Source organism: Lepisma saccharinum, chromosome 18 (genome assembly GCF_977018435.1).
Source record: "Lepisma saccharinum chromosome 18, izLepSacc3.1, whole genome shotgun sequence".
Lineage (NCBI taxonomy): Eukaryota > Metazoa > Arthropoda > Insecta > Zygentoma > Lepismatidae > Lepisma > Lepisma saccharinum.
In genome coordinates this window covers 29164782-29191188 of record NC_139246.1, presented here as the reverse complement: position 1 = coordinate 29191188, position 26407 = coordinate 29164782, and the positions used below count along the sequence as shown (strand labels likewise).

The window sequence follows — 26407 nt, the reverse complement described above, 5'->3', positions numbered from 1 at the left end:
GTTTACGTCAGATATTTTCGTACACTAAAACAAACGTTGGTGTTAAAACGATCCAGAGGGTGTTCCCAAAGGATCCAAACAACATTTTGGGCAACGCTTAACTTATTACTATTAAAATGACACAATTAAATACGTAGTTTTAATAAACCGAGTTTGAATATTGCTGACAATACACTTCGACTAACTATAGTGCGGATCCCCTGGATAGGATCACTGTCTGTGTCGTCTTTAAACCTTTTCGTTGATAATATGTAATGCTAATTACATAACGTATGACATTACTCAGATTTCAAACATTTGTTTAATAAGGGAAACTGACATTTCTCAGAACTGAGTAAAGGTTAATTGTGATGTACTGAATATTTTTTCTGCTGAAAAGTGTTTTGTGAAATACACGTTACGTAGGCATTTACTTACATCTCTCCCCCAAGGAATTAACATTTGAAGATGCATTCCGTGACACATGGATAATATTTTAGAAACGGGCGAAGGTGGACTTTTGCCCACTTTAAAATGAGTTTAGACGCTTTCTGCTAACGCAAATAGCCTACATGGGAATCACTTATAATAGGAGAAATATCACAGAGAGGGAGGGAGAAAAAGAATGACAAACATAAATCGAGAGAATGTAATAGGAAGTCATAGAAAACGGAGGAGGAAATGCATATATAAAAGAGAAAATCCATTCTTATAAATCATATCATGAAAATTTAAGAGCAAGAAACAAGTCATTGGCAAAAAATTATAAAATACTTTATACAATAAAAATAGTGATAAAATAATTGAAGAGCCAACAAATTTGCATATTTGGGAACCCATATTTCATATTTCGAACATAAAAAAGATGTTGGGAAATATGTGTAAAATATAATATATTAAATGTAATTTTTGAAAAGAAATGAAATACAAATAGGAAAAGCAATTCAAATTAGATACCTTAACATAATTTCAAAACCATATGGTAGCTAATATTTACTCTTCGTCAGGATGATATTACCAGAACAAATTGTTCAAAAATGAGATGATTTTCGCTGTATTTAAAGGGAGTAACCGTACTAGACAAAGTTAGAAGCGAAGAAATGCAAAATAAAAGGAAAGTAGCAGCAGTGGTGGACGAAATTCAAAAATATCAGTTATAGAGGAATCAATATGTTCTCAGGATGTGAGATAGTCGTTTGCCTAGACAATTATTGAATTACAGGCCAATGAGAACAAGAAGTTTAGGAACACTATATCGCCTAAGGAGTGGTCATTTCTTGTAGTCGCAGAAAGGGTTTTGGGTACCTAGACCTGCAAAAGAAAGGGAAAGATACAGAAGAGGAAAGTGTTAGAGAATCAGGAGAAAGAGTGAAATATAGATCGAAAGCATAGAGAAACAGAAGAAAGAGATAGAGGAGTGAGATAGAAAGAGAGAGAATGAAAAACATTAGCACTCAAAAATAATTTGTTCACATTTGAGACCACCCAAAACGAAATTGCCTGGGAATGGCACTGGTCTTATCACGATACAATTAGAAGGTGCAAATATTGTAAATTGCAATTTCCACAGAAACAGCTGGAGTTGAAAAAAGAGTTTATGGGAGGCGTGCTCCTTTGACTACAAAGAATGACATCCTGATAATATTGAAAGGGTATTTTAGAGCACACGCTTCATATAAGAAAGAAAATGATATGTTTCTGGATACCGAAAACTAGAGCATAACAACCAAATGTACGAAACTATAATAATAACATGAACATTCTTTAAACATTCTTTATATTAAAATTTTATTAAAATATAAACTATAAATTATAAACACCGTTGGATTTATTTGGTGTTTTAAGTCCACTTTCTTCACAGTAAAGCTAATCGGGACTGGATCTACAGTTAAAGTAAGATTCGAACCACTATGTGCCTTCATCGGGTATAAACCCTGGACCCCTTTATTACAAGGTGACGACGCTACCACTGAACCATCTGGGAGGCCCATAAACAATGAAATTGAAATTCATTTCACGTATCCAAAAAGGTACTTACGACTCGGGCAACCTTTAGGCCCTTGGTTAGGTTTAGGTTTCCTTGACTTTATATTAAACCACACAGGTATATCTCATAATTATCAGTCTCTTCCTTTCTTGTTCTTTTTTATGTATTTCATTTCGTTACACACACTCAATATAAAACCTACCCTAAATCAGACTAGTCTGTGTCTATTCTTAACTACGCTAATATCCTCATTAACAATACTCAATTAAATATTGTACCTTTTGATTCAAAACCCCTTAACCATCAGACTTCACAATAATTTATTATCACATACAAACGCAAAAAAATACAATCACGACATACACTGGTGATACAATAAAAAAAACTCACAAGCACATGAAATACACAAGTTCACGAACACATACAAGACACACATGTCAAGTGCCGGATCTATGAACCGCAAAAAACCCCAGTGCGGGGGAGGGGATGAGCAATCCTTTAGGGAGCCCTTGCCAAGCCGTTCACATATTCAAATATGTGTTTGTAAATCAATAAACGTATTAATGTGTACATCACCACACAACGAAGAAGAAAATACCACCAAAATATTGTAATGTGAAAGAATTTGTTGTTAATTTTAAATTGGCTAAAATGCAATAGTTTTCTGTTAATAATTTCTGTTTAAGGCTCCATACCACTAACATTGATTTCTATCTAATCGTAAGTGTTTCTTCCCTAGATATGTGGTGTGGAACTAGGGATACAGATTATACGGTACGTACATGTGAATTAAAAGGTGAAACGGTTCTTATTACATTGAAGTCCAACACGGCGGAGCAAGGGACGAAAATCTCTAGGAAATGACGAAATTACTATTTACTTTGGGGGCCCTTAAACCTGAATGACTAATCTAAACACTACAGCATACCCAAGCCAACGCATGACGAACTGATAGCAAAAACAGACCAATTACAGAAATGTTATGAATCAGGTATTAGTTCATTACTACCAGCTGAATTGTTGTCTCTTTAAACAGCTATCCAAAGTGACATACCAAAACGTTTCATCTCCACATGACTTTAAAAAACTTCTGTGTGAAGATTACAACACAATTCTACCTAGCTCTCCAGAGATATGTCTACCTTCGTGGTGGAGTGGTTAGCACAACGTGCAACGACCGAGGTACCAGGTTCTAATCAGAGTATCCTGGGCATGGGTGTTCTATGTAAGTGTTCCTTCCTAAATTTAATCCTATCATTCTCATCGTCGCGATTATCCAAACGGAGTAGAATGCGACGCCAACAAAAAATAAGACAATTTTTCAAATGGAAGGTGTGTATATAGGTACATATATATATGTATATATAGTGTGTGTGTGTGTGTGTGTGCGCGCACGAATTTGCACACATACATTGAAGAAACTGAAAAACAGCAAAGGCTTTGACGTGTTCTTTCACAAGTACGTGTATCTTACATAGAAGAGGCCTTTAGTAATATTTTACGGAAGGGCCCAAAATTTGTAGATCAGTCACTGCACATGTAGTATTTTAAAGTTACCAGGACAATAATCGCATACCCCTGAAATTATTACGGGTGCGGGAGCATTATTTCATGTGTTTCCCCTTATTATATACTAAATACATGAAACCCTTTCCTACCAAATATGCATGCCTACCGTATGGTCTCTCGATGTCTTTTGGTCCAGTACGCTATCGCTGATTGTACAAGATATTTCCTATCCAGTGGAGTGTTGTGGTTGTACAATGCCACTGCATTGACTTCGCTCACACTTGATTCCCTATAATCATTACATTCTAGAATTTCCTTTGGTTCATTCTGATCACGCCCCAATTCCACCACTTCCGCCACAATCTCCTTCAAGTGACGTATCTGGTTGCAAACATGGTTAAGGCATGAGCACAGCGTGATGTCGAATGTAGTCATTTGCAAAATGACGAACAACATCCAGTATAACTGAAAATAAAAAAGAGTAGTTCAAAAACGCTGTGATTTAAAATACTGACACCACGTTACACTTCATGGGCATTCATTAGAACCGACTTCGTTATACTTTTTTAATGAAGTAGTTTTTGAACGAATTGACAAGAAGGTTAATTTGTTTGTTACAGTCTGTGAGAGTTAAATATACTATATATTATCTTTGTTTCTATGGTACTTTCTGGGAAATCCGTAGGTTTCATTGTTGAATTCAACAAATGCGAAGTGTTAATCGAAAAAATATATGTTGAGTAACGTTCATATTTTTAGGCATTTTTCACTCACAAATTTTATATATTTGCAACTTTTGTTGTACATTTCGAACGATAAGATAGTCCAATATTTGACCCTGTATTGTTTCATTTCCATTGACAGACACATGCACTAGTTGATGTTACTAAGACTGAGTTAAGAAAAAAGACGTAGATATTCAGTCGTTTAAATTTCACTTTTCTGTCTCTAAGAGTTATCGATTACTTTAGTGTTTGTAGTAGATTTTTCTATCTCGCAACTGTTTTTTTAACATACAACTCGATATATTCATATGGAGCCAAGGTTGAATTATTTCTGCCTTAAAAATTCACCATGTTTTACATTTCTGATGTGAAAAGTTTTTGTGATGCCCCCTCCAGCCCCACACAAAACAGAGACCCTGAGTCATTCAAGTTATTTTTGTCGCATACAATTGATATTAGCAAGGTATGTTATCAAATTTTCAACTCGTTTCGAAAAAAACGCTGTAATATTACAAATTTGAAAAAAATACATCAACTTAGAATTTCTTCTAGAGCTGACGTGAATTTTCGTGTGTTTCCTACTGCTGGTATCTAGATATTTTCAATACTTTTGTGGTTACGTAAGTATATTAAACTTTAGTCGACAGTCAAACAGAAACGTTCATCTGTCCTGCGTGACAGGTTGCCTAATCCAACACTAGACAGAATGTATACAATTGTTACGTTGTCCTGCTTTTATCATAGTAAAAACTTACCATTATTTCTTACAGGAGAACATCTCCTTGTAATCAAGGGGTCCAGGTTCGATACCCGTTGGAGGCACAAAGTAGTTTGGATCTCACTACAAACTGTAGGTCCAGACCCGATTAACCTATCTCTGCATAAAGTGAACTTAAAACAAGAAACAAACCAATTTAAATTCTTTATTGGGGAAGAACGGACATTTCAAGTCTACTATAAGGTCTCCTCAGACTTGGAGTATACTTTAGAACTTTTCATAAATTGTCCATCAGCACTCCATTCAATTTCCAATGATGTTAGTTCCTTATACGAGCACAATCTATACTCACAAAGAAAACACTGATTCTAGTGAGAGAAAATAAATTAAATCTTGAACCTTTTCTTCAATTACATTATCTAATTCGTACATTTAATGGGGTCGTGAATCTCCTGCTCAGGAATGTTTAGTATGTATGTATAAGTTCGTGTGCTTAAATGTGTTCTTTTTCTCTCTTTGCGTTTCTTTATTTTAAATTTTTCTATGTAACAATTTTTCTATTTTCTATTTGGTTTATGTACAGGAGATAAACATATAAACTGGGTTAGGTGGGAGAACAGCCACTGGGTGAACTTCGCGCTTCAATACGTTAAGCGCCATGTGAATAAATTTACCACCAGGCCGCATGCATCAAAATGATACACGGTTTAAGTCCGTTTTCCAGGCCCTGTGTATCACTTATATGCACAAATAACAGGCATATGAATGCAGATTTAGTTTCTCCTGGCCCTAAAGAAAGCATATATAACAATGATCCGGTAATTTTCAATACAGGTGGCAGGAGTTCATGCTGGGAATCTCAGAATTTTGTTCATTTGATTAGCCTTGTGTAACTGGTCGTTTTGCCTTTGCATCTTTGTAGCTAGAAATTTGTTTTTTGAAGAAAAATGGCAAATTCCGATGACATACGACGATGAATCGAGCCTGAAGAAAACTCCTTCAGTGAACCTAGTGTTCTGGGTGCTCTTAGTGACGGTGATGATTCTGAGTACATACCAAGTAGTGACAATGACACTTCTGATGATATGCTTACTTATGTTACAGGCAGAAAAAGAAAACGTGAAGTGAGTTCTGAATTTGATACAGCAATTGAACAATGTGTTTCCCCAAGTGCTAATGAGGTAGAAACCGATATATGTAATTTTTCTAATCAGGCAAACAATCTACAAAGAGATGAACATTGAAAAAGTCCAGAAAAATAAATCCGAAAGCAGTTGTGCAAGCGGAATTGAAAAAGTGTGAAATGAGAGTTTTGGAAAGCAACACAAAAGTTATTGTTGGGAAATGGAGAGACAAAAGAGACATGTTTTCCTTACTACTAAAGATGTTCCAAAAATGATGGAGGTGGCCAACAAACGAGGAATAACCAGAAAACCATCAACATTTTTGGAATATAATATAGCAAAATCGTTTAATGATATATCAGATCAGATGTCATCTTACGCAAGAACAATAAGAAAGAGTGTGAAGTGGTATAGTAAAGATGTATTTGAAGTACCAACAAAGCGGTTGTAAATGCCCACATCATTTTCAAGAAGATAGCAGGAGGCATTGAACAAATAACAGACTTCCGTAAAAATTTGGCACTTCTGTTGACTTATGGCGTCACACAAAACCGAAACAATTATCTGAGAAGTTCTCCTGGAAGTGCACATGTATTGAAGGAAGCTGGAAGTAAAAGATGACGCTGTTTTACATGCTACAAGATGTTTGCTGAAACTAATGGATGAGCATATGCAGCAAGAATTTCAATGCAAGTTACCACAAACTGTGCTGGCTGTATGGAGGAGAAATTCATGTGTTTGGACTGTTTCTTCTTAAAGCACGTGACTACGCCAAGGTGCTGAACTTAAACACATTTATGATATTATTTTGTAAGTTTGATATTTAACAGGTGATTTTATCATTCTTTTGCACTGTTTATAAAAACAATACTTTTTCCACAACCATACATGTAAACTATATATGTTTTACATTGAATTTTGTTAATCTATTACTATCAGTAGACTACTATAAAATACCAGTATATACTGTTTATTATATTTTGTATAATTTTGTTTAATAAAAATTTAAAAAATGAAAGCAAATTAAGTAATTCTAAATAAAATCAATGTGTATAATTTTGATGCACTTGGCCTCACAACGTTCTAATAACAAAAAATATTTCAGGGGACCGCTTGTATTAATATTATTATACACACTAATATTTGTCTCAAGAAACACCTAGCCCTGGACAATAAATTTTTGAAATTGGGTCTGGCGCTTAATGTTAAAGAAAATTTGAATTTGAATTTTAACGTTGTCCTTTCAGCTCTTATGTTGTTACAATATGTTGTGATTTGGTTTGTCTCAATTGTACTAGGCGTTTATGTGTATTTTACATTGCGATACTGTATTTCCGCGAGTAGCTATAAATTATCCGCAAGACCGCACTACATCATCTACAAAATAACGAACTAACTTCTCCGAACAACAAGAACAGAAAGTTTTTAACATTCCACTGAATTACAAAATTGCATCTAAATAAATTTGACTTCATAGTATGACAAAACTATTGCTTTTACATGTAATATTTTAAACATAATATTATTGTTTCACATGAGGGTGTAACGCAATATTTACCTAAACGCGTTAGTAATGTATACATGCTACATTACATGTACATGTTAAATTACAGGGTTTTGATTGGTGCAGCTGCCGCGTTACCAAATTCTACCCAGAAATTCAGAAGATCCTTCCGGCAAAGGAAAGTTTCCTTGGTAATTGACTTCCGGCTTTTCACGCACAAAAAGTTATAATCTTGCACAACTTCTGTTTCATATGTAAACATTCTGTAAACCTTTATTTGAAAATGTGCTCCTGTACGATATACTACGAAAATGGAAGAGCTTTTCTCTAGGAACCACATTATTGAGAAGCAAGCTCGAAAGACGGATTCCTCTATCCGTGAAACCACTCGATCGAATTTAACTGACGTCGTCGCTGTGTACATATCCAGAAAATCCAGTACATATCTGTAAGTAATAGAGAGATGAAGTGGAAAGAAGATTATATAATATGGCTCTTGTCCAGTCTTACTGCAGGCGGCCTACATGCTGTTAAGGGAAGTGAGGAGCGGGGAAGCGATCAATCCAGCGCGATAAGAAACGCAGAAGCCTGTAGAAAGACACGCAAGCAACGTCGTAACCTCAGCGCCACCGCTGTTGTCTTCTTGCTCCCCACTTCCCTTACCAGCATAAAGTCCGCCCGACGAAAGATCAGACAAGAGCAATGGCTTTCTTACCTGAAAGCTAAACGCAGCCATATATCCTATCGTGGTGTGTATGTTCCAGGGATACCATCCAACAATAATTAGTCTTCGATATGTTACAACAATGGTAGAATTTCCATCTTCAATTTCCTTCATATCTGGATAGATTTGTATCCATGCACACCATATAAGACCATCTACTACTGCCATGGCGTTGAAAAGTACGAGAAGTTTCTTGTTTACCGAATACGTCTTATTACGAGACCGTTCGTCAGACTCATTAAACAAAGGATGAAACTCCATATCGTCCCACAAGGTCAGAGATTTGTAGAAATTCATCCTCCTCAAAGATATGGACAAAAGTTTGATAACAGTGTTTATATTGTAAATTGACAATGATATGACGAAAACAAACTCCCTAAAATCTTCAGTGTTCAAGAATGCAGCAGCAACACTGGACAAACACTGGAGTATAGCAATTGCCATATGGACAACAGAGAAAATTACTCGCATTGTTACTCTGAAAGGGCTATTGTTGGTGTAGAAATCCAATATAAGATATCCACATAGCTGCATAACTCTAATACTTGGCCATAGTATGGCTACCAGACCTCGTGGCTTAAACTTGGCGTCCATCCTTAGCAAGTGGAAGAATTACACAGTCGCAAGAATGAGACATGTCTCGTCTCCTCATAGTCCTTGGAAAGTACAATGTTAAAAAATTCATTGTTTTACTTTGAAATCACAGCAAAGGACGTCTTTGAATTTCGTAAGTAGCAATTATGAATCGGACAAAAGAATTTACAAATGTGTTATTTAAAATGCAAAGCGAAAAATCTTTTATCAGAAATTCCTTTGGAACTACCACGTTCTTGTAGAACTGAAATCACACAAAGGCTGTAAAATGAGTGGAAGGGGAGGGGGTCGATGTTAAATCTCATAGCAAGTTCCGCACCGAAATCAGTGTAAGTTTCAATGTTAACATGAATGAATGGCATGTAATATAATGCTTGTTAGTTTTAGAGTACCTATGTTTCATCATTCAAAAAAATTACAGATAGAGGCCGGACGATAAATAATTAAATACAAGAACCCGCATGTCAATATTGAATGTATTTCATTCATTAGAAATCACATCTTTTCCAACAGATTATTTCGGGAAATCTACTAAGTGACCTCTGTGAAGATGGCTGGACACATTTTCGTTCTTCACCCCAAAATTATCTATACCCTGTCCCAGCTAACTGTGAAGCAAGGCTGCGCATAAGAGAAGCGAAGGAAATCAATTAGCCAGAGAGAAGCAGTAGACGCTGATGGGAATTCTGGTAACTTCAGTCGCTTTCCCCCACTCCACGCAATTTCGTTCCTCTTACGTGTTCATTGGTGGAGCCGTCTCGCGTCACTACTTGCGCAGAGACTTCTTTTCGTTCCCCTGCTCCACAGTTAGCTGGGACGGAGTATAGGTTGTTAGCTCTTCGTACTTCTACTTCGGTGGTACTGTACAGCGTCTCTCAAAAGTTTTAGGACAACGACATTTTAAACTAGGCAACCCAAATTACGTAAGGCGCTGGTGGGTTGCTTGTAGAGTTAGGCTCAATTTCAGGGTTGCGATATGCACAATAGATATTTATGAAATACGCGAAAGGAATAAAACCAAGTATTATTGTATAAACTCTAAAATAAATATATCAATATTAAATTTGTCGCAAATAAGAAATTCTTTCTAAAAGAAAGAAAATCGATTTTCTAGTATTTCATCGCTAATGAGTACACAAAGGAAAAGAGGAGAGAGGAAACGAAAAGGGACAACAAATGAGAGGAGAAAAGAGATAGCGAAAGAAGAAGAGGAAAAGTAAAGGAGGGAAGCAAAGATAGGACAGATGTGGATAGGAGAAGTAATGAGGAGGAAGGAAAAGATGCGAGGAGAAATGAGGAAAATTGAGAAAAGAGGAGAAGAGAGGAGGGAAGGAGATGAGAGGAGAGGAGGAGACGAGAAGATGGGAGTTGAGAGTAGAGTAAAAGAGAGGACATGAGCAAAACGAACAGAAGAGGAGAAGAGTTCAGTGGAGTCGGAAATCTAAGACAGGAGAGGAGATAAGAGAAGTGGAGAAGAATGGGTTGGAGACAAGAAGCGAGAACAGGAGGAAAGGCGATATGATATATATGCAGAGGAGAAGAAGGGGAGAGAAGAAGGAGAATTAGAAGAGAAAGGAGACGAGAGGGGAGATGAGGTATTTGTAGAAAATATCGTCTGAGCGTCAAGAATTCATGCATTGATCAAATTATCGACATGAAACGTTCAATAATATTTTGAAATGAATTGGAGAATGTATTAGATCGATGCGAAATGCCTTTTGGCTGAGATCAGAGCGAGATAAAATCTGCCACGTAAGATATTTAATTTTGCCTGCGATTATAACGCTAAACGCATGGATGTAATTTTCATATTTATAAGAGTTATCCAATTTGTCTCCACTTCTCAGTTCGTTGAAATGGAGATTTTGTTATTTAATATTTCCCCTCCCCCCATCGTTAATTCGAAACTGAATAATTCCGTTTCACACGGCGTGGACAATGAACGCAACGGAATATTTCTAAAACTTACGAAAAATTTCTGCCTCCGGAGGGGTTTGAACCTACGGCCATCAGGTTGACAATCTACAACGGTAATCACTACCCTACAAACTTTCGTTCTTGAGAAGAGCTAGGAGGAGTTGACCAGTGTGAAAGGTAGATGCAACTCTCCTCCTACATAATGTGCAAAGAATTCTTGTTTGTAACAAAGAAAACCAAGATAGTACGAATCGGCTGAAACATTTAATGGGAATATAATTAAGCCTTGTTTCCATATTAAAAACACTTAACAAGTAACGTTTAAACCCTGAGTTCTTCGTCTGAGGAAGACCCTGATACATGGTTGAAACGTTACTTGTTAAGTGTTATTATTTCTTAATAAATCTGCCTTGGTCAGCAACTTACATGGGAGATTATCTAAGTGTCACACTCCGATTTCCATGAAACTTGGCAGGTGTATAGAAAGGAAGAAATAAGTGTTTTTTTGTTTCCTCTAAAATACGGTTTTAGGTGGGCAAAACGCCCCCTCAAATGTTAAGATGAAGAGAAATTGAAGTGGGGATCTGACCCCTGTGTCCCCCTCCGATTTCCATGAAACTTGGCAGAGGTGTATAGAGGGACCCAAAGGAAGAAATGCGTGTTTTTGTGTTTCAGCTAAAAAACTGTTTTAGGGGGCAATATCCTCCCCTCAAATGTCAAGATGAGGACAAATTGAAGTGGAAATCTGACCCCGAAACCACGTAAATATGGCATAGGAAGAACACGCACATATAATTGGAACACACACAGCTCAGAGCTGTGTTTGACAGTGATATGCACTTCATATCTCAAGTGTCCCAGTTGTGTATCTGCCAGTACTATTAGCACAGAACTTGAACCGACATCGTCCTTCACGATAGCACTTGCGTTTGGTACCGCCACTCCTACAGTTCTGTGCTGTGTGCGTTCCAATTATATGTGCGTGTTCTTCCTATGCCATATTTACGTGGTTTCGGGGTCAGACCGCACTTCAATTTCTCCTCATCTTGACATTTGAGACGGGGGATGCCCCCTAAAATTCTTTTTTAGCTGAAACACAAAAACACGTATTTCTTCCTTTGGGCCCTCTATGCACCTGCCAAGTTTCATGGAAATCGGAGGGGGATACTTAGATAACCTCACTTGTTAGTGTATTTAATGGAGAATTGCACACGATGAAAACTTTTCATTCGATATTTGTGGAGGTATCCTTGCATTGAACTGGAGTTGGTTAAGGGGTAAAATTAGCATATATTGAATTACCACAAATATAAATAGTTATTTCATTAATATTTGTCAATGTCTTTGAAGCAGTACATAATTATCGTTAGAGTAAAATAATTCACGATCTTATACGTAAAAATATCCCTTTCAACATGTGTCAATTCATTTATTTGTTTATTTTTTGTTAGTAAATTCCAGATGCAGAACAATGTAGCCACTCTACGCTGCTTTTACAAATAATGTTTCAAGGCTCTAGTTTAATAAAAGGAGAATTAAAAAAGAAACACTTCGTTAGAAGACTCGAACCTGGGACCACTAGATGTCCAGTTGAGAACTCTAAGCACTACACCACGCCTTTACTTTCCGTTCAAAGCAACAATTTTTATATATTCAGTCACTCCAATATTGTAAATGTCGTTGGATATTCATGTAGTCGAACTTTTACTTTAATTTTGAATTGCTTTTCTTGCATGAGCAGCTATCTTCGAGAAAAATATTCGAAGTGATGAAGAAAAACGAGAATATTGGTAGCTGTTGTGAAAATGCGAGTTATTTCGTCTAACTTACTATTGTGATTAGACATTATTATTGGAAAATATCTAGAGGCTTCTACATTACAGGACGCATTAAGTACGCTTTATGCACAGTAAGGCTAATCGGCTCTCGACCTACAGTTTAAAGTGGCCACATTGTGCCTCCACCAGGTATCGAATCCGGGACTCCTTAATCACAAGGCGGCGACGTTACAGCTACGCTATTGGGGAGGCTTCGAAGAATTTGAATGTTTATAAATACAGTAAGCTTTATTTCCACCTGCGAATCCTCAAACTACCTGCACAGCATGTGTAAGCGTAGAAGTGGCTGCTTTTCTCGTTTTCGTGAAATTAAAAATCAACTGGCATATGTATGTTTATGATTAATTGGAATGATAATTATAAAGAATGATAAATGGCCAAACATAAATTAGAACCTACTTAACATACAGGTTTATGGAAAAAAAAATCTGTTGTTTTATTAATGAGAAATGAAATGAGCACTTTATGACTATTATGTAGAATATCGTTGTTTTGCGTATCCTTACGCAACAGCAAATACATTTCATAATACTGTTCTGGGAGCTAATTATTGAAAGTCAACATCTAGCTAACGAGTGAGTCTTCTCGTTCGGTAGCCAACTCGGTTGCCAGCCGAAAGTCGAATTATTGAAACTGAACGAGTTGAGCAGCTAACGAGTTGGGGGTCTCGAGTTGCATACGAGTTAAATGTTGGCTGGCAAGAGAGGCTACTGTACCATTAGCCAATGGCGTTGCGACTTTTTCCATCTCGGTCATGCACAGCTGATCTCGGACAATTTTGTTTCGTCTGCAATGAAATACAGAATGAGATGTTTCGATACTCTTTTTCACGTATGATCTTAATGGACGGATGTGTTAAGTGTAAAATGTATAAAATGTGGGTGACATCGCATACAATTAATGACCGTGCTGTGCCATCTGGAAATAGCAGTAAAACTCTTCCACGGTTGACAAAGATCTGAAGAATAAGTGAAGTTCTGTTGCTGCGTAAAGGCAAGTATCCATTCTATTCTTAATATAAAAATAATTATTGTATTTGTTGAATGAAAATCACAGTTATGAGTTTATTAAAACCGTATGCACCATTCATGAGCAAGGATGTCTTCGATCTAATCTAATTTAAATTGTTGTGAACATGCGAAATTGTGCGAAGACGCACAATCTAATAAAACGGTGCCTAGTGGTGAAAACGTTTAGTTTGGTACACAAAAGTTAATCAGGTCTGGATGTTGTGTTACTCACAGACCTCATTTCTATTATTGCTCGACACAAAAATACTCAAAGCAGAAAGTAACCACAAAAAAATACAACTTGTGCTTATGTGTGTCTGTATTTTGCTTCTTTTCTATTTTAAGCCACTTTTCTGCATTTTTAGCCTAATTTTGTTATTCCACTGTATTACTTGTATTACGTACTTTGAATCTCCACCTGTATTTAAGAATGATTTTCATTATTGTTACTGTGTTTTTCCAATTTTCCAATTCCATTGTTATAATGATACACATTATTTTCTACTTGAATCGAATTCCGTACCTCACTATAAGCACATGTTGAACATGTTTCATTATTATTTAACTCGTTTTTATGTGCAGATCGATTTTTCAACATGTTTCTGTAGGCTTACGTCAGTAGGTTAGGGTTGGTGCCCTTAGCGTTATAATTATACTCCTATGTGCATACACATACAGTATTACTAATTTTACATTTTAAGTAGGTTTGGATACTTTAACATTTCCACATGTTCCTTGATGTGCTACACAAATATAGAACATTTTTCATACATCAGTGATTTGTGGCCTGCACAAGATACTTTTCACAACAATTTCTCATGAATTAATGCATTCTTCATATTTAAAATGTACAAATTAGTTTCTCGGTAAGAGTTTAGTATATCGGAGACACATTTAAATCGAATATTTTGTTTCGAATAGTTCGTACTTACCAATTGTGTATTGCGGAACATAGTTCAAGGTGCCATTATGCTTTTTGCACGAAAAGAAAAAATATATTTTTACATGCAGAGTACTTCTTTTGATTCATTTCTTAGCTTTCGTAACACACAATGTGGCGGGCTGAGGTTGACTACCGTAGTGGGTATACAGTGTTTCCAATCTTCTTCACCGAAAAATACCTACTGTCATGTTTGTCACTTGTGCAAATTGTACATTATGCACGGGTAGCTGACGGATAGCCCCACGAACCATTTCCTATAAGGTTAGGTTTGGTTAGGTTAGGCAAGCATAGTTAAAAATAATAAAAGGGATTGGAAACACTGACAGGGGCTTACATTATCAAATGTACACAGCATCCGGTTGTCGTAGGGCAAGCAAATGAAAGCAATGGCAATTGTGCGTCGGTGAGATATTTCTCTTGAAAATACATGATTTCTTGCTCAAATATATCCCACGATGAAAGAAAATACCTTGACGAACGTTGTAAACCTTGGAAAAACTCATTTCCGTAAGTAGTTTCTTCTGTAGAATTGAAGAAATGTGTCTCCGATATACTAAACTGTTACCAGTTTCCCTACATTTACTTTCAGTATTCTAAATGTATTTCTTATATTTCTGTACAACTTGCAAATTTCATTACACAATCTGAACCATTATCATGTTGACTAGTGTATTACCTCAGATAGTTATGCATATATTTTTCATTCTAATTCGTTTCATTTTTCTTTCAGCGTTTCAGATTAAGCATTCCCAGAACTCCAATTGAAAGAGGATGGGGAAGTAACATATGGCTTGTGTTTGTGTACGGCTGGTATTGGAGAGGTCTCATCTTGCTGCAATCATCTTCATGCTTGAACCTGGTGTACAATAAAGGGATAATTTATCATGCATTGAAAAAGAAAATGCATGGCTGCTTCCTCCCTCATATGTAAACACTACTAAAAAAGTAAAAGTAAAAGTGCTCCCCTGTGCTTAGCACCACGCCATGAAGGCGTATAGGGGGTGTGGGGGTAACGCCCCACACTTTCTTGATCCGGTCGTGAGTGGGGGTGATGTGATCAGCATCACGCCCCTGACCGCCTTTACCCCCCAGGGTTTCCCCCAGGTACCCATGCTATTCGACGCTGGGTGGGCTACTAACCATTCCAATAAGTATCATGGACTTCGTTGCTTCCGTGCAGAAGAAAAGAAGGCTGGACATGACAAGTGATACCGAAATCACCGATGAGATATCAGTCTCTTGTAAACATTCCGAAACCTACAAAAGACTAGTGAGATGTATTTCTTCAAAATTACGTTATTCAAGTTAGGCACCTGGCCAAAATTTAGTGATCAAAAGTGCTTTAATATGCCAGGTTGCACTCAAACTACCTGTATTTTGCTAAGAGTTGGAAAATAAATGTACAGTTATATTTTGTGGTCAAGCAGGAAGTTCAAAGTGATTTCAGTACAAATCAGGGATGAACACTGTATCAAACAACTGGTAGTTTCACCATCTGTTTCACTATTTTTTTAAGCTACTGAGACCAATTTCTTCCTTTTTCCTGAAGTTTGTAACTAAGGTATAACCCATGAGAGAGTAATGAGAAAATTATATGAACACAGTCAAAGGTCTTACTACTAATGTCTACATGTCTGTTATTCCTAAACAAAAATTGTCCTTGCATGGGTGCAATATTAGATGGAATGGTTAATAATATTTGCTGATGCTGTGGGAAGGGAGTATATGGAATAAAATGCCCATAGTTTGAGAAACTTTACTGTGAATGAGATTTGCTCTGTGAAATCATCTTGCTGAACTAAAGACAATGGTCTCATCAAGTTGAAACTAGACTATCCCTATTACTTTCAGGTACAAACACAAATTTACAGAGAAGGAAATGTTCATATGTAGAATTCTGGGGGATGTTGAAATGTGTACTGTACTAAAAGACCAGACATTCTTCAAGAATGTCTTGCTGTCTGAATTATGTGCTTGTTGGTTTATTAGGCATTCCAAATCAAACATGCATAGATATTGTCTTGTCAGCAAGGGTGCTGTGACACTAACATTAATAAGTATAGTGCTCGTTTTCGTTATATATGTGATTGATTAGTTTGGTTTATATTACTTCGCTTTTCTGTCACTTTTGGCTAATTGCAAAGGTGAGGATGAATGGTAATGAAATTAAATTGATGAAGGGATACTCAAAAAAGAGCACCAATGCCTTGACTGGGATTCAAACCCGACAACCCTGGCATTATAGCTTGCTGTGCTAACCACTCCGTCACTGAGACTGGCTGGCTGTAATACATGTGAGTTTATGTATCTTTCGGTAATGTAGAAAATTAGAGCATCTACTTAATGCAGCATGTGCTCCAGTTTTGTTCTGGGATTTCAAGCGGAATGATGTGAATTTATTCAGTTGCTTTGTTTATCACAAGAATGTTCTTGAGCTGTTAACATGTTCACTTTAGCTGATGATGTTTTAAAAATGAAAACTGGTTTTAAAATTAAGTTTGTTGCTGCAACCATTCAATCAATTTTTCAACAGTGCTATTAATACATAAGATTTTTTATGTGACCATCACATTCATTGAAACAAAATAAAATAAATACAATTGATACCTGTCTACCCACAAAAATAATCTAAAGTGCAGAACCGTGCATAACTAAAACAGTAAATTTTTCAAAATAAAATTCTTTTCTAATTAGTTTATTACATACAATAAAAGTGTTTGCTAAAGTAGAAATTTTGTTTGGGTATTTTCATCCTTCATTTGAAATATGTTTGGTACCCTTGACCCTCTGTACCTGCGAAATGTTTTGCTGTGAACATTTTTAGTTGTTTTTAGCTCTCTGAAACATGTTTTTGTGAAGTAAAACATTTTATACCTTAACGTGTTACTTTACTGTGAAGGAGCACAGCTCAAAGACTTCCCGGCAGTGAATATAGCACCCAACAAGACATTCCACAACTATGTTAGGGGCCTTAGGTTTGGAGCTTATAGAAAGTTCCATGTTTTTTCATTATTTTAGTGTGCATGCAAGCATTTTTTACTAATAAAAAGCAGCAAAAGTATTCGGAGATGGCAGGTTTCTACTTGTGCTGGCCATAATTTGGGTTCAAATATCTGTTATTTGTGTTTTCTGCATGCAATAATCAATTATATATTACGTAAAGCATCAACATTTGTTGATTAAAAAGGAAAACATTAACTCTCGAAGGTGTACAGTGGTTAAAAGTACATTTCTTCTTATTTTCTGGTGACAATGGTTTCTGTAACAAAGCTACCTTCATTCATTTGTTGGAACTTGAAAGGACAAATTATGTGGACCGTTCCTTTCAATTATAGGAAATGTTTCTATTTGTGCTTGAAAGTGTTTTCAATTTCTTTTCAAACATACAACAATTCACAAGAAAAAAATATTTCAAAGCTTTCTGCAACCCTTTGGCTGACATCCTATGGGTGCGGATGAAAATCTGCTTGGATGTCTTTGTCCTGCTGGCATGAGAAGCGAGACATTTGTGAATGGCTTTTCTGAAAGATCTCTGGTGGTGATTGTTGTGTGTATCAAAAGGAATGAAATGTATTTTACAATTAAGGTGGTGACATTTATCATAGATGAGCTTGACATACATGGTGAACCATTCTTTCGGTAGAGTCCTGGTCGTGCCTGCATTTTTTGTTTAAAATTTTACTTGGTGAACCATCGTCTATCTGAAATGAAATTTCATCCTAACTTGGCTAGCAAAAGTTAATTCTGTCACCATTTCCCTCCCCCTGATACTTTATCAGTTAGCCTTGTTTAGACAGCCACCCTTCAGTCTTAATGGTTGTGGAAAGCACCATAGAAGCTGAAGGGCTCTTATTTGGTTGTAAACAAGTAAACGTAACATATTCATGTGGTCTACTGAGAGGAGATGAAGGTTCTTGAGTATATGTACTTGAAATTTAATTTGTATGAGGTGAATTGGTCACACAATGAATGCTGTATTCAGCAAAAACCTAATGCCACAGAAACAGCACAACAATCACCCATGTTGATATCCCAAGAAAACCAATTACCACCCATGTTGTTTTATGTTATATATTTTACCTCAATGAGGAAGTTCCATGGTTCCGAAAACTTTTCCATCTGTTCATAAAATGTGCCACTACTATATTCTGAAAAATAATTTTTCTTGTGTGTACGCATTGCTTGCATTGTAGAATTATTTCTCTTGTAGTCTACAGTCATTACAAGCATAAAAACACAGTTTTCATTGTGACGTTTCAGCAGATCATATGCTCCCTTAATCAGACTTTTTATTTTTAGTTTTATTTACATTTATTCAAAAATAAATGTCTGATGAAGGGAGCATTCCTGTAACTGGTTCAGTTATTGCAGGATTCACCAAATCAAAACTGACAAGCAATTAAGCTAAACCTGCTGTACCTTTTTTTCATTGTAGGCAGCACCTTGGCCAATATTTTAAAAAGCAATACAGCAGAGCCACTCTTCGTTACACAAACAACTAAACCTTGCCATTGACTGCCATGCTGGGGGCATATTTAAATATATTTTACAGAAAAAAATAACTTACATTAGTGTGCAGAAGGTACCAATCACACTGCCAACCTCAACTTTCATTAGAGCAGTTATACTCTCAAGTAAAATTACAGATATTTTTACCAAACCAATATTTCTATAAATAGTCTGTAATTTGCTGCAAAATTCTGCAATTATATTATTTTTGTGAACCTATATAAATTAATAGTCCTCCTCCATGCCGTCTAAGGCACTTTGCTTTGGATGGCAGCTGCGGGACGGTATGGGTTCGATCCCAATTTGTCTCCAGGAATTTTCGGACGGTGGCAATCCACCATCATGAGCAAATTGGGGAGCTCCGAATGAGTAAGCGTAATCCGGTCGCGAAGACCTACTGCAACGGCTGGGGATACGTCAGGCTGACCCCCCGACTATTCCAATCCTGGTTGAAGATCTCCACACTTAGTGGTGATGAAGGAAAGCATAGGAGGGAGGCCGGTAGGTAAGCCAAGGCCCTTCATGGGCTGTTACGCACAGGATTATTATTTTTATATAAATTAATAAATCCTACTTTTCTATAATAGTACTTTATTTGTATCCACAAATATTTCATATGGAGAGACATACACACTTTCCAGAGAGGAAAAAAATTACAATTATTAGAAAAATTTATGCATATGGGTTGATCTGTGAATGACCAAACTGCACCATAGACAATAGTATATTTAGAGAATAGATTAGTTTGAATTCATTGCATGGGTTTAGCAATTCCACTGTTGTCAAAACAACATTCGTAGCTATTCATTGACAAACATAAAATTGTTAAAGCACAACACACTTGAAAAATTTTGTTTGTGTTTTATCACCTGGTTTAGCACTGACAAATTGGGCAGGTATTGTTGATATCAGGATACTATATTTTCTGTGAACAAACAAACCTATCCAATCACCTGCTCGACTTGTTTTCTGAAATTTGCCAGTTTCCTAGTGTATTGCAGATAGAAAGTCATATATACACGACATTTGACCACTTGTCTACTATTCAGGATGCTGAACAACTCCCATGTGCACTCAACACAGGGAAACCACCATTAAAATGGTTAACTTGCTGGGACCACTATAAAACTGCACTCTCTCTTCACTCTCATTGAAAGTCTTCAGTAAAATTTGCTTTTTGACACTTGAAATACGTTGCAAGTTCCTGTAATCTGACATCACAGTGTCAATATGTTCCAGGGTTATGTCTGTCTGCCATGCAGTATATTCAAATCCTAAAAAATAAAGAGTATAAATATTACATTTATCACAAAGAGAAAAATGGAAAAAAATATATATGTTTGGGGTGGACCAATGTGATATGCTCACGTTGGCTGCTACTAATGCTTAACCGATAGGGCTGTCCCATTCATAACAAACTGTGATTATAAAAATATATATCGTACACATAAATGGAAAAAAGTTTAACCTGCACTGTGTCATGCATTTGGCTCTGACTATGGGATGTGCATAGGTTTGGGTCTCCTGGGGGAAGTATAACAAATTTTCCCAAGATTTCAGCCATAGAACCCATGGCCACCAACCATCGTGAGGAAATTGGGAGCTAAGAAAGAGTAGCGTAACCTGGTCATGGAAACCCACGACAATGATCAGGAGTTCGTCACGACCCGTCATGCCATGGGAAAAAGAAACTTCCCCACTTATCTCTGGATTTTTCATTTTTGTTTACACAGGATTATTAAAAAAAAAAAAAAGAAACACACACACCAGCTTGATAACAGCAGCATGTTAAATGCTAGCATGGTTTTACAGCAATAATGTCCTATGAATAGTATTCTGGTTTTGTTAGCAAAAAAAGTCAATTCACTCAATACATTACAGAGGTAAGGAAATTCTAAATCTAATGAAGTACATTTCAATATGATGAAAATAACAACTTAGTTTGTTACATTTATTGTTATTTTTTCCTACAAAATTCATACATGCTTTTCGTCAATGGTTGCATGGATCCCTATTGTGCTCCACTGAAATGTGAGCTTTATAACAAGTAAACAATGGATATATTTCACATAATGGCTGAACAGACTTTCTGCACTCTTCCACGAAGGTACACTGGGAGTCAAAATGATTAGTGTTGCCAAACTACAGAAGCATGTGAAAATAAACAAGTGGATCACTACCGTAATTCCCACAACCGTGTTAAAAAATTGATTTTTTCAAAGATTTACTGGAACATGTATGGCATATGTGTGTCATTATGTACTAGAACAACAATTGTGGTCTTCTAAATCCATGAAACTTGACATTATAATATATACAGGGTGTTTCTAAAGGTCGTTTACAACGCTTGGGAGGTGATTCCTAACACGAAAACAAGCGAAAAGTCTAAGTTCCATTTTTACGACTGAGGCTTCGTTTCCGAGATAGGAGCCTCGCAAAAGGTGACAAAGTAAACGTCACACCTGACTGGGACGAATACTGTAACAGATAGAGAGGCGGTTCCAAGGGAATCGTAAAGGAATCGTATGTGCTCAGTCCGGAAGTCACTATGAAAAGTTCACGGCACGCATGCGCAATGGAGTCCTCAAAGGAATTGGAGATTTCCAGCAAGAACAATACATGGAAAGGTATGTAACGCAGCAAGAAGGACCGTGACAATGAGAAATGCGTTAAAGACAACACATTCCGACCTCAAACATCAAAACATGAGCACCGAACACAAAATCCGAAAAGTTGAGCACGGTTGCATACCCCAGTTACACGCGAGGAATGAACGAATCATGTCATGTGGCATACGAGAGACACATTCCTCCACCAGGAGGAGGGAAAGAAAAACACAATATCAGATGATTGCGACAACGTGTATTTTTACACGCGACAACTACGTAATATCCCCCCCCACACACACACACAACAAACAACAAATGCTACAATATCTTACGCACAGACAGTCCGTGTCACTGTATACGAACTGAAGATGTCACTTTCACCACACAAAGGGGGTGGGGAGCAATACCAAGAGTGTTCTCACTGGTATTTGCAGAGGGCAATAATCACAGACGGTTTTCAAAATGTCTGCCGTTTACTTCTACGCAGATATGACAGCGACGAATCAAGGATTGTCGAGTACGAGCAAACAAGCCAGGTGTATCTGCTACCGTCGCGGCGGTGACGTTGATGCGAGCAACGAGGTCCTCAGCTGATGTGACAGGTGTGTCGTATACGAGGGTTTTCATTTCTCCCCAGAAGAAAAAATCGAGAGGGTTGAGATCTGGCGACCTCGGTGGCCAAGGCACAGGCTCATCCCTACCAATGAACCTATTGCGAAACACGTCATGCAGGAAATGTCGTACATTACAATCGAAATGAGCTGGTGCACCATCGTGTTGGTACCACATTTCTTGCCGCAGTGCCAAAGGTACGGTCTCCAACAGTTCAGGCAGAACCTCACTAAGAAATGCATGATACGTGAGACCATTCAGGCGAACAGGGAGAATGTATGGTCCAATTAAATGATCATGTACTATCCCGCACCACACATTCACTGAAAACCTGTGCTGGTGATGGGCCACAAAAAGTGCATGTGGGTTGTCAAAGTCCCATACATGACTGTTTCTACTATTGAAGACATCCATCCTGGTGAAAATGGCTTCATCTGTCCACAATACGTTTGCCCCGAAGTGAGGGTTTGTGTCCAGCTGATGCAACAACCATTGGCAAAACTCCATACGAGGGCGAAAGTCACGAGGTAACAGTTCTTGTACTTTCTGCAGTTTAAAAGGGTGCATTCCTTCCTCTGACAACACTCGCCAAACATACACATGAGACGTGTTTCGTGCCCGAGCGAGCACTCGCGTACTGGTGCCAGGATGTTCTGCGACCGCTGTTAACACATCTTCTGCAAACTGATGTGTACGTACACTTCGGGGTCTTCCAACTTTTTGCCGCGGTGGTAACACTGACCCTGTTTCACGCAGTCGACTTCCCACTACCTGAAAGAAGGTGTGAGACGGTAAACGTCTATGTGGAAAGCGTTCTCCATAAAGACGCCTTGCCTCACGGCTATTACCACGTGCCTCCCCATACATGAGATGCATGTCTGCTAGCTGCTGGGTCGTATACGCAGCCATCTGTGTAATAGGGAGCTGGAACTGCAAAGTATTGTTTTTGTTTAACACTGGCACACTGCACAAATTGGCCGTATCACCGTACGAACACCACAGACCAATTGTGAACCAACCCTTCGAGCTCCTCTCGCGGGAACAGCAGTCATGAAGGTCAAACGTAGACTACGAGAGCCAGACTTGCCTGTGCAGCGCTTCCAAAACTGGTCTCTTTTACATCACAATGATCGCGTGCGAACACTTTTGGTATTGCTCCCACCCCCTTTGTGTGGTGAAAGTGACATCTTCAGTTCGTATACAGTGACACGGACTGTCTGTGCGTAAGATATTGTAGCATTTGTTGTTTGTTGTGTGTGTGTGGGGGGGGGATATTACGTAGTTGTCGCGTGTAAAAATACACGTTGTCGCAATCATCTGATATTGTGTTTTTCTTTCCCTCCTCCTGGTGGAGGAATGTGTCTCTCGTATGCCACATGACATGATTCGTTCATTCCTCGCGTGTAACTGGGGTATGCAACCGTGCTCAACTTTTCGGATTTTGTGTTCGGTGCTCATGTTTTGATGTTTGAGGTCGGGATGTGTTGTCTTTAACGCATTTCTCATTGTCACGGTCCTTCTTGCTGCGTTACATACCTTTTCCATGTATTGTTCTTGCTGGAAATCTCCAATTCCTTTGAGGACTCCATTGCGCATGCGTGCCGTGAACTTTTCATAGTGACTTCCGGACTGAGCACATACGATTCCTTTATGATTCCCTTGGAACCGCCTCTCTATCTGTTATAGTATTCGTCCCAGTCAGGTGTGACGTTCACTTTGTCACCTTTTGCGAGGCTCCTATCTCGGAAACGAAGCCTCAGTCGTAAAAATGGAACTTAGACTTTTTGCTTGTTTTCGTGTGAGGAATCACCTCCCAAGCGTTGTAAACGACCTTTAGAAACACCCTGTATATATCAAATTTTGGCATATTGGTTCTGTTTAACTGCGGTTACATGCACAGTAAATACAAATTTGATGATATTGTTAAGGCAAGGGGAATTTATGTGTGCATCAAGTTCATGTGAACATAAAATCTTAAGATTGAATATAACTTAAGGACCTCAAAAGGGAAGTTACTTCCACAGAGCAATTTTCTAAATACTTTCTAAAATAATGTCATGCATTTCATCTCCGATATTGTAAATCAGCAAGAAATTTGTTATTTAGAAGCAGATTTTTTAGCAGCAAAGTATTGTGAGTATTGTCAGTTATAAACACAGCAAAACTCAATCAGTGGTTATTCACTAACTTGTTATGTAGCTACATTAACCATCCAACTTTCATGTTAGTTCAGTCTCATAGTCATAGAAGAGAGGAGTTCTCAGTATCGTCCAGTCAACCATGTTCTTAACTGCTTAGAATGAGTTCAGACATTGACGTTACCTTATCTCTTGTTTATTTTGTTTCAGTTTTTAAAGTCTAGTGAATACTGGTGTCATGATTTATGTAATACATTACATTTAATTGTAACAGCTAGAGGTCTTTAGTTTGAGATTGAGTTTTGTTCTAAGTCCACTTTTATGCACAGATAGACTAATTGGGACTGGACCTACAGTTTAAAGTGGAATCTGAAACACTATATGCCTCCAACCAGGTATCGAGCCTGGTGACTGCATTACCGCTATGCCATCGGGGAGGCTGCTATGGGTTTTAGTGATGATGACATGGAAGGTTTTGTTAATACAAGGTATATGTGTCAGACACAGAGGAATAAGTTGACGTTCTAATGTTTTGTTTGCTACATATTTTTAAAAATGCAGATTATATTAGTACTTACATTACTGATGTGTACTATATCTTTGTGTATATATTAATTTTGTTGGCCTCTGCCATTGTCAGTATTGGATCAATGGTTATAAATAGGTGGAACGCCTCTAAATGTAAATTTTACCACATATCAATGAAAAATAGAATGCCTACATTTTCTTTTTTTTTTTTTTTTTTTGCAAAAATAACATTTCATAAATTTTGGAAATCATGAATAAATGTTATAAAAAAGACACTCACCCTCTCCACTGTATCCTGCCCTTCTTGGGAGAAAGTCTTGCTTGATGCAATTCCTGACTCTGGCCTGGGAAATGGTAATTCTGCAATCTCTTGCCACTGCCAACTAGTAGCTGCCTGTTGCATAAAAGCAAATATAAACATCACTAAAACATGCTAAAAATGTTCGAATTTAGTTCTACATTATCAGTACTCAGTAGTAAGTGTGTATACATTTGCATTTTACATCCATTCCAATATTTCAAAATGTCTTTATACATTTTGTAATTCTGATCAACATGAAAAGTGTTCTTGTAGTTAAACATAATTCAGGTTCGCTGCTAATGTTCTATTTCTCAATTATGACCTTTAAAGTGTTTCTGTATTTTCAATGTAATTTTGTTGCGCTGCTTTTCTACCATATGGATCAATCGCAACAATAACTGCGAACTTATGACATATATATGATGAGACAATCATATATTAACGCCTTACCCCATGAGCATTAAAGTGCTTTTACATTATTTTTTACAAGAAAAGGTGAAAGGTAATGTTTTCCGTGGATATAGCACCGTGTCATTATGGAAACTTAAAAAAACATTGTAAAAACCTATAGTATTATTTACACCTTGTACTGCAATACAATATACTTTGACAAATATGTCTTCAACAAAGTCAAGCATGTGTACGCGGAAACCAATATTTCCTTAAGAAATCGAAAAAATGCATTGATTAACAACGGCATATTTATATCACTGATTACTGTTATTTTAATGTGCAAGTTTATAATAATAATAATACAAATCGTAACATACTCACCCTAAGATGGCCCGGAATGTAAGTATTCTCTTGCATCTCACATTATCCTTGTCTGAGGTACCAAAAGCAAACATAAATATACATCCATCTTCGACAATTATGGCAAACGACTCGACCAAACGATTGATCTCGGTTGGGTATGAGCTGCCGAGTGCTAGCGAACGGAACGACTCGAGAGCCAGCGAACGAGTGAGTTTCAATAATACGGTATATTCGATGTCGTTTGTCTTGCAACCGACTTCAGCCACCAACTCGTCAGCTAGCTACCGTAACGAGTTTCAATAATAAATTCCCTGAACACGAGACTTTCGTCAGTACACGAGGCATTTCGTCTGTTGCAGTATCACAGGAAGAGAACATCGTT

The 26407-nt window shown here is 37.4% G+C and overlaps 1 protein-coding gene across 1 annotated transcript in view; it reads right to left on the bottom strand.

Annotated features, from left to right (window-relative positions):
* The window catches only part of LOC146002180 (odorant receptor coreceptor-like), a 30705-nt gene extending 4626 nt beyond the window's left edge, over positions 1–26079 (bottom strand). The window contains exons 1-3 of the mRNA XM_083139896.1: positions 26044–26079; positions 25249–25362; positions 3642–3940 (exon numbers count right to left, since the gene is read on the bottom strand). Coding sequence (XP_082996022.1) covers positions 3642–3940; positions 25249–25362; positions 26044–26079 — 449 coding nt within the window. The remainder of the gene's footprint in view (positions 1–3641; positions 3941–25248; positions 25363–26043) is intronic.
* Between the last annotated feature and the right edge of the window lie 328 nt (positions 26080–26407).